At 40.7% G+C, this 18,927-nt stretch overlaps 1 protein-coding gene across 1 annotated transcript in view; it reads right to left on the bottom strand.

The window, feature by feature from the left end:
* TGFBR3 (transforming growth factor, beta receptor III) overlaps positions 1-18,927 on the bottom strand; it is a 107,187-nt gene that overhangs the window by 38,287 nt on the left and 49,973 nt on the right. Inside the window, exon 3 of the mRNA XM_010582628.1 lies at positions 10,183-10,320. Coding sequence (XP_010580930.1) covers positions 10,183-10,320 — 138 coding nt within the window. The remainder of the gene's footprint in view (positions 1-10,182; positions 10,321-18,927) is intronic.

Consider the following 18,927-nt stretch of genomic DNA (forward strand, 5'->3'; position numbering starts at 1 on the left):
TAGGATTTTTACTACACGAACCTAAGGCAAGGTTAAATGAGCCAAGCACGTTATTTTTTCTGGAAAGAATTCAACAGACTCTTCCAAAAAAGGCAACCATCACTTTTTCAACACCTGCCTTGAACATTAACTACTTAGTCTTCAGAACAAACCAAAAGCTGCTCTCTCTAACGTACTTAGGATAAGCCAGAGCATTAAAACCAAAGAATGTTTTAAATAGTTGGGAATATATCAACAATTTTTATCTGAGCACTCATTACACAGCTGACTGGGTGATAAGAAACTGCTGACACATACACTTTTATCTCCTTCAGTGGTTACTTTCAGAGGTTGCAGAGTGGAAAAAGTGCCCCAGCTCTTTTTCTTCCTGTTGTTGGGAGGACATTAAAAGTGACTGCACAAGAAACATCCTCTGCTGCTGAGTTCACCTACATGCCCTGTCACATTTCTGAGGCTAAAAGTGGAAACTTCCAAGCCTGATGTGGAAAATCAGTTTGCAAGACACTGGCGATGGCCACTAACCACAGCAAGGACTGCAGTTCAAAGGGCTCTTCTGCAGTCAGAGGACCAAGGGCAGTATTTTGAAAATTTGCTACCAAAACCTGAGTATCCTATTGCAGAACAAAACATGTTTAGGAACATATTTTGATTATACACATTACTACCCTGATGACTATTGGGGAAAATAGGGACTAATTTTCTTTGCACTATACAGAGGCAAGGAAACATAGGCCCCCCCATGCTGGAAAAAAAGTCTGCATATGTCCCTTAAGAAAACTTTCCAGTCTTGCAAAAACTGCCCTTGCAAGGCTGCCACAGTAGTTCAGGACATCAGCTACCTGGCAGAAGTGCCAAATAGTGTACGTTACTATTTCCCAGAAGAAAAAAATCTCAGAACCAACCCTGAGCCGTCTCAAATATATACATTAGTAAGCGTGAACACTGCACACACTCAAAATAGTGTCTTCTGTTTCTTATTTTACCTATTTCCTTCTCTTCTTTTAAATATTTGTTACCTTTTTTTTTCTTTGAACCTGATCCAGGGGGGATATTTACTTTGTTTGCTTTATGACATTTTAAGTATTTAACGTAGTTATAATTCAGAACTCCCAAGTAGGAAGCAAGTTCATAGTTTAGCAGTGAGAGAGAGGCAGGCACCTTTGAGAGATGACTCGGAACACAAAGTTAAGTGTCCACAGCTACACAGCATGAACCAAGTCCTTCCCTCACAGCAACAGCTACACCACTACCCACCAAGGCCCCTCCAACACAAGTGACCAACAAAGCCACCCATAAAGCCAAGACTGAGGCAAATACACTAGCAGAAGAAAAGCAGCACCCTTCATATTTGTATCTGAACTATACAGTATCACACCTGTGGCAGAACGTGTAGGAGAGAAGTAAATCTGCTTAGAATAAAATTCAAAAACTTGAACCAACTTTCAGAGCAGCCCACATGGGGTTCAGACTCAGCTGGTGTTTTTTGATAATATACTTTGATGTGCCTTGGCCCCCTTACAGAGAAAAAGTAAAGCCATGGATGGAGAAATACCAGGTATTCAGAAACTCAAAAATATATCCTTTGTTGTTCATAAATCCACATACAACATACAGTAATCATCAAGAGAACAATTCTTTTTGGTAAGTGACTAAGAAACATGCTGCTTTTGGAATGACATGCAACATTCATGAATCATCTATCAGCTTTGCATAGTTCTTACCAGCCCCAGAGGTGCGATGCTTTCAGGCAGTAGTAAAATTTTCATTTTCCATTTAGTGTTCTCAAGACCACTTACAGTCATCACAAAATTCCACTTCCAGTTTTCATGTTTTTGAAAACAAACACGTAAAAGAAGCAGCATTATCTTAATTACATCTTAGATTTTAATTCTACTTCCTAGGAGATGCTCAGTTTGCCAACTACCAAAGATCTTGATAGGAATCAAGGCTGCTCAACACTTTCTCGGGATGAAAACAGAACCTCATGTGATCAGACTCTTGCACATCTTTAGGTATCTAGAAAGAAGATCCTGGGATTTTCCATCAAAGCGGAAACTGTGTCAAAGCAAGTGCAACTTTCAAAACCCCCATGGAACAGTTAACTAGAATGATAAAAAGGAAACAAACAAATACGTGTAAAGAAGTAAGCTACCCGCAAAGTTTAGGCCTCAGCAGGGGTTTAATTACACACAGGTAATTGTCCACTCTTCTCACATTAATCTAACATCATCTTAATAGACTCGGCGTAACACTCATTTGATCTGAGCAAAGTAAGGTAGCAGCAGCTTTTCCAGGGATTCTGTTTCAAGTTAAGATTCAATTTAGTGGAAGAAGAGAAGGGAAGAATTAAAACGTATCTATGCAACTGCAGCTATAGTTTCCACTGGAATCAATGACTCAGTAACACAACCTGTTGTGATTTATTGTCTCCACGTCACTAACACCTCATGTCTGCCAAAATCCACTGCCTGCTTCTGTAAACTTCCACTAGCTAAACCCCCTGTTTACTGAAGCAAGCAAAGAAAGGAAGGAGCCGTGACCATACAAGAAGAGAAAAGACCAACACAAACACCTGTTCCAGGCCCTTCAGCCTCCTGCAAGATGGGTCTGGGAAAACACCTGAACCACTAAATGCCAGAATGTTGTTTCTTTCCTTACTCTTGCAGCCTGGTTTAACTTAAAGCCCAAGTCTTCCTATTTACCAGCCTCCTTTGCTCTGAAAGTGATGGGTCTGGGCTCCTAGAGGGACCATGAGAAGGAGGAACACTCAGCATCAGTCAGCGGCAGCAATGAGAAAGACAAGCATGAGATCCAAGAGGCAGCATCATCCAGATCTGGCACATCCACACTCCCAACAAAGTTTTGATTGGAGCGGTGACCCATGAAGACAGCCTGCTCTTGAAACTGAAAGAAGCACCAAGCAGTAAAGCCCGAGTTTTGAAAGATGGCTTAAATCACCTGGGACAGGAGAAGATCTAGTATGAACTATGTGATACTCTTAGCAAACCAGGTTCCAAAAAAGTAGAGAACTTGAAAGTCCCATGAAAGGAGAAACTAAGGCGCACGGACCCCCCTTGCCTCCTCTGAAATTTACTGGCAAGCTGCTATTTTTGAAATATTTCTGCCCAAACCAAAGTGCTTACAGTGAAAGCAGAGGACACCTATGCATCATAAAATTTCCCTATTTTGGGACATCACTCTACCACATATAGACTTTTTTTTACCATGCACTGCATTTTTTCTTCATGTACTGTATCTTGCTTCCTAAGCCAGAAATATCACTTCTCTTCTCTAACGCCTTCCCAAAGCAAGCTTTGAATGAAAAAAACCACCAAAACCCAAAAACCCCTAGATATTTAAAGATGCCTTACTAGGGTTGTTGTACTCTTAAACTCCTTTTACTGAATGTAGACAATGCATCACTTTCAAACATATATTTACCACCCTGTCATTTTCTGCCATCCCTACTTCTCACAAAATCCTTCCACTCTATCACCAAGAACACAAGAACAGCCACCATACGTAGCCTGAGGTCCCACTGATATTTCTGGCAGTAAACCAGTTATATAGACTTTAGAAAAGCAAGATTTTGCAGGGGGTTGAATCGGGCCACAGGAAAAAGCCTCCAGGGAAATTTACTATTGTGAACAGCATAATAAGAGTTACTGTTTACTAAACACTGCTTTTAATTAGACACTTCATGTTATTTTCACATTCTTTCAGAAGGCAAGGAAATGGTGTGGGGAGGGGAAGGGGGAATATGAACTCTGCGAAGTAGAAAAGGGCAACTACAGGATTATTTCCAGTTCCTGAATAGAGGAACGATGAAGATTTAAAAAAAACAAACACCCATACAACCAAACCCAGGATTCTATAGAAATGTAAATGTCCTTTTAAATTCCTCTTCACACTGTTACACAACACTGAAAATCTACTGCTTTTACTTTGAATAGTGAAAGGTCACTATTTATACCAAATTTATCACTAGTCATGCATTTCCTATCCTTCCTCACTCTTCTCCTAGCAGAGCACTCTGTTCACATCTGGGTCTGTTTAACCAGTGATTGGAAATTTAGCCTCCTGATTTCCCGTCAAATACTAGGCACAGGAAAACAAATAGCACTTGTTTTTCAGTGAGTTTTGTCAGTCATCCAAAATCTAGTGCAAACCATAGAACAGCCTGTGGTTTGGTGGCAGAGACCCAAAATATGTGAACCATATTTTCATGAAGTGAAAGGAATAAACCAGCTATTGGCTGAAGTAATAAGAACATGGCTTTTTTCTTCTTCAAAATACAGAAATGACTAATAATTAAACTTTTCATTCTATCACTTATTCTTCTTTAAAGCTTTTTTCTTGTCAAATCTCAAGCCAAGAGCATGTGATCTGGTTTTGTATTTATCATTACTGCTGTTGTTTCCTCCATTTTACTAATGTAACACATTCAGTCCTGTTAAAGGGGTTCTTGTGAGTAAGGTTATTTGCTTGCATAAGCGCTTTCTCATCCATAACTCTTATTCATTCAATCGCCTGAATAACTAACTCGGAGAAAGAGTTAAAGCATCACATCTTAAATAAAACATTATATAAAATCATACATATAGATATTTAAGGGTTTTTTCTGGATCTATTCTAACAGTGATTTCTGCCAGGAAATAACGAAGGATTGGGTCCCTTCTTTCATTGATTTAATTCTCACTACTTTCACTTGCCCAGTAAAGACATTCCTAGGCTATAAAAGCAATTGAGAAAGCTACCAAATCTGAAGAAAAAAATCACTTGCTGAGTCACACCTATAAAACCCTCCTTCTGGGCAGTTTCATAAAACTTCTGGTTTTCTGCCAAGACATGTTTGCAATAAACTGCTTTTAGGGAAGGAGAGAAATAATGACTTGATGGGAAGGGTGGAAATTATTTTGTTATATGAAAACTTAAAAGGTAGGTGGTGGGAGAGGTCTGGTAAGGTTTTTCTGCAAGGTTGACCTGCAACAAGATCACAGGTAAAAGCATTTTCTACAGGTGTTGCCTAGCTTATGTAAAATTGCAATCTGTCATAATCTAACCAGCCTAATCACCAGTGAAGATGTCCTTCAACTTGCTCTCCCACTCCTCCTTTATGATATAATTTTGGCATTTATTTCCTGCTGAGGAAAAAAAAAAATATTTAGCACAGATGCTAAGTACTCCCCTTGCTGAACTGAGCAGACCTTCCCATCCATGCACTGCTCTTCTGAGTGATAAGAGGGACTGATGATCCAGCCCAGGAGCACCTTAATAGAAAATGCCCATTCCCCAAATGTCGTATTTTTGTGACATGTAAAAATATCCTATCAGACTAATATGACTAAATACACCAGTAATCAAAGTGGTGATTTTCAATTACTTAGGTCAGGCAGAGTTCATGCACTAACCCACTTCAGGTATTTTCGGATTGAAATGCCATGATACTTAGGTATATTTATTTTTAACATGACGAGAATAAACTCGAGACTTACTTTACTAAAATCACAATAATTTTCCCAGCACCACCTACTTAAACCATCAAGATATATGTAACTCATGCAGACTCTAAAAATAACCCTGTCTATGCCAAATGTATTTTAACACCACACTATGGAGTCACCATATACTCACTTTTCTCTAACACACACACACACAGACAAATTTATGTCAGGTTTTTATCAAGATGCTAAAATTTTTTACTTAAGACTATTCACTAGTGTTCTTTCTGGTTTATAGATGGGGAAAGATGCCCTGAGAAGCAAAATGACAATACAATAAGGCAATAGACTAGTAAAGAAATCCCTTTAGCACCCGTGCCCCATCTTGGATGGCTTCCTCCAAAGTACTGTTGTTCCATAAGCATCACTGTGCTTCCACTCAGTCTTCAAAACATGACATTAAAAAATCCTGATGCTAACAGAACACACCCTTTGGTTTGGTTGGGGCATACTATTTAATTTTAATGATAATTTATTCCACTGTGAGGTTTAGCCACCGGTAGACATTTTGTGAGAATGAAACTGTGAGCTGCCTCCATCAAGATAAAGCATGTCACAAGTTACTGTGCTGAGTGAAGTTATGTGCATCACATGATAAAAATAAGTGCAAAACCACATGTATACACCAAATTTACATTTTTATACTGAAAATTGTTTACCAAGAAGGTATTTTATGTTTCCCTCTATACTATAACCATAAACCAAAAGACTGGATTTTCTTCCCCATTCGTCTTAAATTTCTGCCTAATGGAAGACCAGGCCCAAAGCAAAAATCCAAGCTTGAACTATGTGATAAGAAGTTAAACTCCAGCCCAACTCAGTAGTACTGTCTTTTCCTGGTCTTTTGGATATGTGCTGACACAAACTTTGAATCTTTTCATCATTTCCTTTAAATAAAGCAATCTGAGGCGGCTTTGCTTTAGTGGAAATTCAAACAATGAATTCACAGAGCGAGGGCAGCAGACAGTCTTCCTAATGAGGACACTGAGAACACACAGCCCTAGCTCTACCCTCTGCTCCAATATAAACATCATGTAAGCTCAGTGTGCCTTAGTTTCTCCACCTAGTACAATGGTACTAACGGCACTTTACAGAGTGCTCTGATTCATTAACTGCTTATATCCTGGAGTTATCTTCTTTGCTAGAAATAACCTTGGATCTTCTAATACAATTAATTTGTAGATTTTATTTATTTATTTATTTATTCAAAATACACCTCCCTGTAATAGTTTAAGAACTTTATTATGATGCTTTACAAGCTAAAAATAATAGCTAGTAATAAAAAGAAATAAATGGCTAGGACTTCACTAATGGTTACATGATTTTTAACTACAAACTTTGACCTGGCTCTAGGGGTGTTGTCTATATCAGCAGTAAGTCCCTGAAGTTGCCATTTGAACTTCTCTATGCTACTTACCTTTCTAACTAGGGATCAATCATTGAAACAGTGCAATTCATACTTTACATACAGTATATTAAGAAAATCGTGAATGAATGTACTGCATGAAAAGTCTGAAGGAGAAGCTGGGAAGTCAATGATTATCCTGCCCGAGGCTTCCATAGAGACAGACACAATAGTTATGACACTCCTATGGTATGCGTGACACAGATTTCTGTTTTGAGCATAGAATTCATGGGCATTAAAAAAGGTTTTTTAAATTTGAAATCTTTTATCATTCAAAATACTCTGTTTTCTGGCTTGGCTATATATTTAAGGAGAACGAACAAGACAGAGCTGCAGAAGTACACGGAAAAGCCAAGTATTTTCAAACAAGGGCCAAGGAAGCAAGCTCTGTGCTCTGCAGCCCTTGGAGCTGCTATTTACACTCCTAAGCTCAATTGTCTGAAACCTACTGAAGGCTCTGGCAATGACATTCTCTACTACTAGAGTAGAAGCAGCGCATCCATCTGCCCCACAACTCACCTGAAACAAGAGCCCTTGATTCTGCAAAGGGACAGGCTCCTCTAGGCCAGAGGCAGTCCCAGGGACTGCAAACTGGCATGGCCCAACACAGGCAAACAGCTCTGCTGCAAAACTAGAGCCCCCGATTTCCTTTTGGCATATTGCACTTGCTCACAGGTGCTGCTAGGACTTCCACAGCATTTCCCATGTTTTCTGTGCTCTTTTTTTCAGAAAGCTTTTGGGAAAACAATGCATTTGTCCTTGTAAGCAGAGTGGAACTGTGGAACAGCAATGGATGATCACCACAGTTGAAGTTGTTCAGCCTGTAACCTCATGGCCTATCATCCCAAGCCACACTAGCTACTGAGAAACTGGTATGTCAAAAGTGGGAAGGCTGATGAGCCCCTTATAAGAGACTGAAGTTAGCTTATGTTTGCAGCAAAAATATTGCCTTCTCTACAGAAGAGAACACAGAGAATGAAATTCTGGAGTGAGAGGGACTGCAGGGACTAAACTGGGAGAGGCAATGGTGGATCAGTACCCTGGCAGGCTTTGTTCTGCAATTTCACCCTTCAAGCTCTTTACAGAAAAGAAAAATAGAAACCTTAACATGGTGGAAGGAAGAATACACAAATTATATGGCACTTGAAGAGGTCCAAATTGTTATGGAGAGCTATTCAGATGTTTAAACATGATTAGGGATGGGTCAACACTGAGAGCCAGCTCGCTGCTTGCAACGGAAAGGCGAGTTCCCGTATCTGCACAGCTTATGGGGAGCAGTGTTATGCCAGCGCCACAGGTGCGTGCTGGGATGATGGCGTGAGGCACTACAACTTTCAGCCCTTGCCATGACCAGCAGAGCCTGAGAGACTGGAGTACTGAGAGGAGGTATTTGAGTCCCACCAACAGAGAACCGAACCTGTAGTGTCTACCAGGTACTCCTGCCCCACCTGAGAGACAGCCTACCCCTTCCTGCAGCATCAGTGGCCAGGTTTACTGTGGCAGTTCCTGAGGTCGGACAGCTTCTTGTTTGGCACAAATCATGAATGCTGCTGCTCACATTTTCAAGCCTGTTTTCTGTAACCAGGAGACCTTGAAACAGTTTTCTGAAGCAAACACTTAGCTAATGGTACAGTTTTGGCAGCTGGGGCCTTAGGCACATTCCTATTGTTCCTATGCTTTAATGCAGCCTGCTGAAGCCCTGCTGAGACAAACCAAGCAAGTGGAGCAGTCAGAACACCGGCGCAGTCTGCTGAGCAGAAATGGATGGCTCTCAGCACAGCACCTCTTCACTCCCAGAGGCAAGGAGAGAGGAGAGGGAAAATCCTGGAGGGGGAAGAAGAGAAGGGAAGAGATAGCTGATATGAAATGGGAGTGATGATGTAGTAATTGTAGGAGGAGATCAAAACTAAACTGAAAGTAGGTCCAAGACTTGATTAACTGATGAAAGGTGCTGTTTCTTTTGGCCAGGAGGGAAGTAAGGACTTATACTGTTGTTCATCTTGTTCCTCAGTCATTTTCTGAGCAGACCTGAACTGTACTGATTGCATTAAGGACGTATACCAGGAATGGTTAACAAGAAGATAACAGTCAAGAGTCTCTAACACAGTAATGAGAAAACCTAAGATTTTTCTAAGGTGAATACCTTAGAATACAAACAAGCCCATGTTTTTGCACCAATCAGTAACATGCTGTGCTAGAAACAGGATGGAGTCCTTTGAAGTTCAAAATATCAAGGGTACTTCTACTCTTATACCCTGATGACAGGAAAAAGAAAAACAATCCCAGAAAGCTTTTGGTGTCCAGCAAGTGATAGGACTCTTGGTGCACTTAATGGTGTCACCACCATATCAGGTCAACTGAGAGAGCAGCATCCCTTCCCACTGTGCTAATGCTGCAGCACTGTCCATCTTCCCTCCTGCTGATGCACAGTGATGCCATTAAGTTCCCATCAGGTACTGCAGAAACAGTCTTGCCTACCACTATCAGCCTGTGCTGGAGGAGCAAAATTAAACCCTATAAGGAAACAGCTAAAAATAATCAAGTTTAGTTCTGCAATTAGAGTTGGATATAGTAAAAGCTGCAACTTTAATAAAGACAACTCATGATTAGACATGATGTCATGCATTAAAAATTTAATCCAAACAACTTGTCTGTTTCACTACAAATAGAAAACTTGAATGTCCTGGCAAACTGTAAGGACATGATTTACAAATACTAGGTAATATTTGGATTCTGCATTATAAGCAATGCTCCAGTCCTTCTGAGAAATAAAAATGACTTCATTCTGGACTTAGCTTGGTCATTTCAATACATCAAGCTTCATCAGAGACATAGACTGTAATTGTACATATTGAGCTCAATACATACAGATTTTTGTTTTGGTCACAGACCACACAACTAGCGTCCACCCATAATATTTACCATTGCTTTGAGGCTTTTTGCATTATGGTACTATTAAATTTCTAACCAGGACTGACAGCTTTTTGAACTGGAATGGCTGCTAGTGTTAATTAACTACATGATATGCAGATTCTGAAAAAGCAGTTTTGCTTTCTTTTCCTTGAATTCACATAACAAGTAATTGGGTACTTTCTCCAAACTACTTTGCCCTACCACCTAACCATTCCCCAGAGCCCTACACTGAAACTTGACCTCCTGTTAACTTGTTTTTTTTAATGTATGTTTGAAAACTTTCCAAATGAATGCCATTAACTCTATGTCTTGCGCAGCAAGTAGCTATGATACAGAGCAGACCAAAGGACTGTGTATACTTACAAAGAAAACTCTTTGGATTCCAGGTGCCAGTCTTTCTGTTTTTAGCTTCCAGACCAGAGGCAAAGGAGAGTTGAGAAGAAACACCAGAGGCTTCTGGTGAATATGCACTGATGAAATTGGATTCAAATGTAACGTGACCTACAGAGAAACACAGAAATACATGAATACTTCCTTAGAAGTTCGAAAACCAAAGTGGAATTTGAAACAATGAATCAAAGGTCATTTTTATATGTATTATGGCTTTCAGTGTTCAGACCTCTTCACTCAAGATTATAGAGTAATCTACTTCCAAAAAAAGCAGTCAACAGAGCACAGATTATATAAAGAATGAAATAGTTAACATTTGTGCTCTATGCTTGCAAAGCACTGCTGAAGTGTTTAAGAAAAGCTTGGCAAATGCTGATGAAAAATAGCTTATGCAAAAGGTCAAACCGCCAAGCTGAGAGTTGGAGAACAAGGAGATAAAAAGAACTGCAAAGCAAACTCCAGTTTCTGGTTTCTAGATGGCAGCCTACAAAGCTGGCTTGAAGTACAAACCTCATCTGCTGATGCTATTAGGCCATAAATCTAACCTGCAAAACAAATAAAACTAAACAAACAAAAAACAGGAGGAACAAATCCAGAAACACAAGTGAGTACTTCACTAGCTTACGGAAGGCATTCCAATAGAAATTTTAACATACACGAGGGAAAGAAAATGCCTATCTTCAGGGATTAAAAGGATACATGGGGAAAAAGATCCCAGGAGTGTACATCACAAAAGTGAGGCAACCTGTTAGAGGTGATTTTTAAGCAATCAGTTTGTGGTTGCTGGAAGCTCCTCCTGCCCAGCTCTTTGTATCCCAGTGCTGCCCTTCGAGAAAGGGGCCAATGTGAGGCAAAACCCTAGCCAAACGCACGACAGAGAACAGCCTGTCAGTTTTTAGCATATAGCAACTTGTAGTTGAAATCACAGTGGTTTTGTAGTATCTAATAAGCTTTTTAAGCAGTCAGCATTTGGCTTGATAATTCATTCTGCTTTATAGGAAAAAAGCTTTAGCGTGCAATGGAGAGATGATGTATCACACAGACTAAGCTGGTGAGCTGATGTCTCACAACAGTGGGTGGCAGGTGGGTTCCCTGACAGACAATGACAACTCCTCCCAGAAAAGGTGTAGATGGAGCAAACATGAACACAACCACCAGTTTGAGTAGTGGCACACAGAAATGAGCATGCAAGTAATTCAGAATGAATTTTGTCTCCTGCTAGAGAATTTGAAAGGAAATCTGGGAAATGGAAGCCACCACATATAGTTTATTGCATTATTCTTATATGATGGTAAACATCAGTTAGTTTAGCATTAAAGTAAATGCAGATTCATCTGGAAAACTAACTAGATGAAAGCTAGAGACCAAACTGAATATTAGGCACCCATTACTGCTGAAAAATCTTTCTAAAAGAAAAAGTTAGCTTTCTTTTTTTTTTAATTTCTTTTTTTTTTTTCCCCCCAAAGTGAAAAATTCACTATCACTGCAAAGTGAAAGTCAAACCTAGGTCTCAGGTCTGACAGACACCTAGACGACAGCAGAAAGACCTTTTTTTGCTACTTAAGAACTTGCAAAAAAGCTAGCAAACAACTGGCTGTGTTACCACACCAATTGGTAAGCAGATGCTTACATGGAGAATTTACTCAATTCTTGAAAGCCACTGAATGAATGTGTCTCAAGTCCCCATAGTGAAACAGATGGCAAAATCCCATAAGCACACCTCTGGGGGCACTGAGGACAACCCTATCTTCAACTTCGTTATGCTTGATTAAAACTTGTGGGAAAACTGGTATTAAAAGAATAATTCTGTATTTGTACTAAAACCAAACTGCTTTAAAGAACAAGCACCTCTTCTCTTTGGCAGCCAGCAGCCAGGGGCAGTGCTAGCCCTGCCTGGAAGAAGGCTTGGGCACTGCCACCTTCCACCCAAAGGCAGCCGCCTTTCTTACTGCTTGGCCTCTCCTGGCAGGAGGCCTAGTTGTATTTATGTAATTCCAAAACAAAACATTACCACAGATTATCGTGTCTTCCGGGGACCATGTTTCTCTCCATTTTCTGCCTCAAAAGAATAAATTACCTCATTTTAGGAAACTGCAGGGTGTTAGTGCTCTGAATGCTAACAGGATGACAGAGACTCCAAATGCCAAACTGTCATGATCTTAGCTATAAAAACTGCTTTACAGTATCAGGCTATAGAGCCAAAATAATTCCGTTAGCTGAAAATAAGAAAGAAGATAAAATCATTTGTTTTAGAAGGCTCTCACCTTGTTGTTCTGTCTAGAGATGGAGAGGTGAAAGTGGAAAGAAAAAGGTGTTTAGAACTGCTATTAAATTCATGGCTATTAAAAAGCTTTCATTAATTCTTGTGGGTTTTCAGCTGTAATCACAGCTAATTAGTAATAAGCTATTTAAACTATTAAATGTAGTTACCTCATTCTGGGGTTATATCTGCTTACAAAGCAATAAAAAATACTGTAATCTATGTTTACCAAAGTAGCCCAGTTATAACTTTTGCAATCCTGACCTGGCAAATGTGAGTTCAAATTTTACTCTGGTGTTTTTTCAGCTCCAAATGGCATAAAGTGCATTCAATTTTAAACTCTAAACTTCAAAGTGTCAAAGAGAAAATCTACTACACTAAATGGAGTAAATATTAAACACATCCACTCTTATCATATGCAGCCATAGCCACAATTTCACACCCAATGATAACTGGTTTCTTCTGATCCCAAAGGAAGTAAAGACTAACATAAATACTGAAGAAATGAACTATAATACAGGTTTATGTACTTAAATAACCAAGAATAGAAAAACAGTAACAATCCTCTCACACTGGCCAATGGGGGCACAGCTTGGGTTTGCACCCTGGTTGTGTTTTTATTAGAATGACTAGTCAATGCAAAGAAGCAGCTCCTATTAGAAATTTTAAAAAATTTTGCTATTTAAAACCTCTGGTATTTACTAAAACTAGAAATGATACAAAAAATGTAACACACTGAAAACTTAATCTCAGAAACAGCTAGGCCAAGTCCTTTGGGTAATAAGGAAATGGAGAAGTATCTCTGTTTCAACTGATCTCAGACAAGTTTATTCAAAGCCAGCATCTATCAGACAAGACACATGTTTTAGACTTCATGAAGATTTCTGCCTGTTGGTTTGATCACATGAGAGAGCATACAGAGCAATCATACTACCTTAGTGAGAAAATCAGAGACTCTTTGCAACTGGATCTACTATCAGATTTCATAGTCGCTATTCCTTTAGGCTTTGGAAATTAAATATGTATATAATATACACATATACGATTATTTCCATACATGCATGGAAATAATCAACAAAGTTTGAGCTGTATTCAGAAGTGGTGATATATCTATCCATGCTTTTGGCTGGAACTGTAGGGTAAGTTACATCATATAATGGAATTTTCCTACATTTCTGCCTGAAAAGTACAGACTGATCCTTAAGAAAAGCTACAGGACTTTAACACAAAATCAATTAATTTTTCATAAGTAAATTAAGTGTTCCTGTGACAATTTTCAGATTAAATGTAATTTTGCATTACTGCACCCCTCAGTTTGCTCATGAGTAAGACAGCAACAGAACACATAATGTGGAATTCATATTCCTAGTCCTAACTTGAGGAAGAATATAGTTAATGTGAGCATGCTTCTGCAGCAGCCTCTGTCGCTATATACCTCGGCATATATATTCCCTGTCACTATACTTGGCATAACAGAATTCTCAGCACCAACTTTTGTTTTCCAGACTGAAAAAAAACCCACAGATCTGCTCAAAAACTGCTCAGGACCATCTTGGTCATTGCGTTTTTCATAATTCATTTTTGCTTCAGACCTAAAGCTGATGAGGAGCAGCTGGGTAGCCTAGCCTGAATGTGACCATTCCCACTGAGAAGTCATACAAAATTAACAGACTCCTCATTGTGTAACTATTTCCACCCCCTAATGTTTATGATTGCCCCCATCACTGTCTATGATTGTTGATACACAACAGTGGTATCTATTATAGGGGACTTTTTCCTGGTCCTTGGAAAGATTTTCAAGCAAACTGCTGGGCAGTTACTAGCATTCAAGAGCTTTTTGCCAACAAGCTAGCTGCCAAACACATGGGTTTTACCTTGCCTAACAGCAGTTGGTGGGCTATCACACAGAAATTTCAGCCCAGGAAAGGCAGGCATGGTCAAAACAGCTCACCAGAGAGGCGAGAGGTGTTTCTGTGTGGAAGGCAGCACTTTGAACTGTCGAGTCCAAGTAAGAGCCTGGACTTCAACTATACACCAGACGTACCCAAATGCCCCTTCCACTCCTGCTTTAGAAATTGAGAGGCTTAATGGGACTCTGAGGTGTTATGAACTTATGACACTGACACACGCACAAGTTCCATGCTTCAGCTGTACCGGCACCTCCAGCACGACACCGTCCCTCTCTCTAGCTCTGCCTTGTTAAGCCTTCTGCTGTCACATTCGTGCTGCCACCTTCTTGCCCCTCTGCTAACTTCTGGCATGGCTGCCTCCACGCACAGCACTGCAGTGGAAGATCTTCATCCCTGCTCTCTATAGCAATATCTCTCACCAAAACATCATTTCTGCTATAGTGCCCTCACTGTGGCTCTAGTTAAACCATATATTGACTGAATTCTAAGCAGTGCTGCCCTTCCCCTGGCCACCTTTCTGTCTCGTCTTAGCTCGTGAGCTCTTCAAGGTACATCCTTTCTCAAACGTCTAGACAGTTCACAGTACCTTCTAAACACTCCACAAATTAATAGAAAGGTACTTGATCACTTCAAACCACCAAACAAAATGTTTCTAGCTAATAGTAAAAGAGCTAAGTAGATATTTTCCCTTTCTTTTTGCATTTTCACTGGCAGTATCCATATTATTAAATACTTATGTGAAGCATTCCCTAGAAACTCCATCAGAAACCCATCCTACATGTGTTCAGAGCTGTACAGCTAGATGTGAAGACATGGTGTGAAATTCTGAACTCACTGAACTCTATGGTGAAATTCATTATTTTTCTGAAACTCCCATACAAGCTTTTTTTTTTTTTGTAACGAGGTACCAAAAAAGAGATAAGTCTCCATTCATCCTTATAGGTTCAAACAAGCTTATAAAATACACATTTTATACTTCTCAGCACCATACTACCTCAAAGTCTTCTGCATCTCAGACAGCTCTATGAGCAGTTTGGTTTTATTGGGTTTGTGTGGCAAGGTTTTGGTAGCAGGGGGGGTTACAGGGTGGCTGCAGTGAGAAGCTGCTGGAAGCTTCCCCTATGTCCAACAGAGCCAATGCCAGCCAGCACTGCTGGCCAAGGCCGAGCCCATCAGTGACAGTGGTAGCACCTCTGTGATAACATATTTAAGATGGGATGGGTGGAACCTGAAAACTTCAGCCACAGAAAAGAGGAGTGAGAACATGTAAGAGAAACAACCCTGCAGACCCCCAGGTCAGTGAAGGAGGAGGGGGAGGAGATGCTCCAGGCGCCGGAGCAGAGGTTCCCCTGCAGCCCATGGGGAAGACCACAGTGAGGCAGGCTGTCCCCCTGCAGCCCATGGAGGTCCACGATGGAGCAGATATCCACCCGCAGCCTGTGGAGGACCCCACACCGGAGCAGGGGGATGCCCAAAGGAGGCTGTGACCCTGTGGGAAGCCTGCGCCGGGGCAGGCTCCTAGCAGGACCTGTGGATCTGTGGAGAGGAGCCCACGCTGGAGCAGGTTTTCTGGCAGGACTTGTAACCCCATGGGGGACCCACACTGGAGCAGTGTGCTCCTGAAGGACTGCACCCTGTGGAAGGGACACACATTGGAGCAGTTCGTGAAGAACTGCAGCCCATGGGAAGGACCCACATTGGAGAAGTTCGTGGAGGACTGTCTCCCATGGGAGGGACCCCACACTGGAGCAGGGGAAGAGTGTGAGGAGTCCTGCCCCTGAAGGGGATGAAGCGGCAGAGACAACATGTGATGAACTGGCCGTAAACCCCATTCCCCGTCCCCCTGCACACCGCTTTGGGTGGGGGGTTGTAGGTAGAGAATCCGGGAGTGAAGTTGTGCTGGGGAAGAAGGGAGGGGTGGAGGGAAGGTGTTTTGAGATTTGGTTTAATTTCTTATTACCCTACTCTGGTTGATTGGTAATAAATTGAGTTAATTTTCCCCAAGCTGAGTCTGTTTTGCCCGTGATGGTAACTGGTGAGTGATCTCTCCTGTCCTTATCTCAACCCATGAGCCCTTTGTTATATTTTCTCTCCCCTGTCCAGCTGAGGAGGGTGCAGTGATAGAGCGGCTTTGGTGGGCACCTGGCATCCAGCCAGGGTCAACCCACCACAGTGGTCAAGCAATACCAAAAGAAAATTAAACCAGAATCATTAAATGGACTAAAGCACTTTTGGGTCACCTAGTCCATTTAAAAGCAGCTGCTATTGCTCTGCCCATGTTATTTTTAGAACATATTAAGGGACAGCACATTAACCAAGCAGACAGCAGCATAACAACAGTATAGGAAAATAAGTCATTGTGGTCCAACATATCCCTTGCTCCTAGTGAAGGGCTCATTTGATCACTGAGCTGTTGCATAGCCAGCATTTTCAGTGTGCAATCAATAGTTAGGCCAGACCTGCTGGACATGTGTGTCAGCAATGGTCCTCTCAGCAAGGCTCAGCTTCATCAGCTGTTTGTCAGAGCAAGCTCCTCTTCCAGACTCACGTCTGCCCTTTGTGGCCTCCTTTGGCACAAACTCCTCCAAACAATACATAACTAACTTGTGAGGAATACGGCAACTGGTCATAGGTAAAAATTAAAGATAAAAGCTATTCTAAAAATCTTACAACACAACCTACAAATTCATTTTTAAAAAGCGTACCAACAATAAAGCATATAACTGCGACTAGTACATGAACCACAGAGAAGTTCTGTCATTTTTGCCAGAATACATTTTTCAACATATGTTCTAAAAACTGTAAAAAATTAAAATAAAATAAAGACTTTAAAAAGATACCACATTTCATAGGTGCCATGTCTATCAGACTTATTCTGTCATTACTTAGCCAGCTGTATTTGCACGTATTCATGCTGCTCACTACTGTCTGCAGAGTCTGAGAAGAGTTCCTTTAAGGTCTCTAGCAGCAGCAAGGTTAAGGCGGCAGCAGAGGCTTCTCTGTCCCCAGAGATCACAGTTTCATGGAAGGCTGAGTATCACCACAGAAACCAACTACAAAAACAGTCTATGGGCTCCTGCCCTGTTACTCTGGTAAAGCAATTTGTACTACGTGAAAGGCAAGGGCACAAATGCTGAAAACTGATCAAAGTAAACACTGCTGTTAAAGTACCATTTTGTTTTGCTGACTTCAAGGCATCAAATCGCAGACTGTTTTGTTTTAAAAAGATGAAAGTCAAGTGCCAAGGATTTGTAAGGTTGAATTAACTATTCCAGTGTGAAGGCCTTTAGATAAACTCATAGCACATTTTCCAAAACAGCCATTACGAATTTGTGCTAATAAACCAGGATGAAACATGCTGTGTTGTATTGAATTACACTGCCCAGGCTAAGACAGCTGTTCTCTAAAAGAGAAGAGAAAAAATGAATTTTAAGTCTCAGATCATATAAACACATTTTCTGTCTTACAAGTGATGCGCTAAAGATGGATTTATGACATCTTAACTCATTACTCAGCTGCAAAGATTAAGTTAATTAGTCCAAAGCAGGCAAAACTCAGAACAGAAATTTGAAAATTTATACCCATCACTGCCCTCTATAAGTGTTTCCACTCTTTTTGTTAATATAATATTTATAGGACATAAATTATTCTGGTATTGCAACAGTCAAAGAAACTAATATGAAGAAACTTATCTTTACAGTTCATTAGTGTATATTATCCAATATAAGAGGTTTAGCATTTCTACTGAAATTCACTTGAAAAATACAATGTTGATACATCAGCTATAAAAGAATTCAGTCAAGGATTAATCCATGATTCCACCTCAAGTGGTGGGATGTAGTACCGCACCACTTTTCAAAAGCATTTACCAATTGCTTTGGGAAGGATCTCAAGGCCAATTTTCTTCTTTTTAAGATGAAAGTAAAGAAAAACTGTATTCTTTAGGCAGGGACTGTGAATTCAAAATGGAACACTTTCCCCCCTCCCCCCATATTTTTGCTATGCTCATTGAATATTGTCTTACAGATTTGATACCATCCAGCTATAGTAGACTGCAATGTCCAGCTTTCGGGACCCAACAGTTTCCAAGGGAGAGTTTGCCGATTTTTCCAAGTAACACAAAATATGTTCACATGGTGTTACTGTTTGAAGGTAATTTTGCTCAAAGGGTTACATACCTGCACACTTAAACAATTGTATAAGCAAGTTCCTATAAGCATGCAAGACCCCACTGCTCCCATTCTGGGAAGGTTTGCTAATGCAGACTCTCTTATTCATACAGGGCAAGAACCTATTTTTTTGAAAACTCACCCCAGCAATGAGACAGAAGATCTTCAGAACAGCATCAGAGAAATAAATATCTCCAGGAAAATTGCAATGCCATTAAAAGCAAGCACTCACACCCACATGCAGTTATTTTTTCTCCTGCAGAACTCGAAGCTGTGCCACCCTCACAGCCCTTGCCAGAGACGCACCATGCTTTCTTCTCTCTGCCAGGCCAGTGCTACAGGATGCTGCTGGGGCAGGGACCTGCCGCTTCGGGAGAGA

This window comes from Haliaeetus leucocephalus, unplaced genomic scaffold (assembly GCF_000737465.1).
Source record: "Haliaeetus leucocephalus isolate CR32 unplaced genomic scaffold, Haliaeetus_leucocephalus-4.0 Scaffold848, whole genome shotgun sequence".
NCBI lineage: Eukaryota > Metazoa > Chordata > Aves > Accipitriformes > Accipitridae > Haliaeetus > Haliaeetus leucocephalus.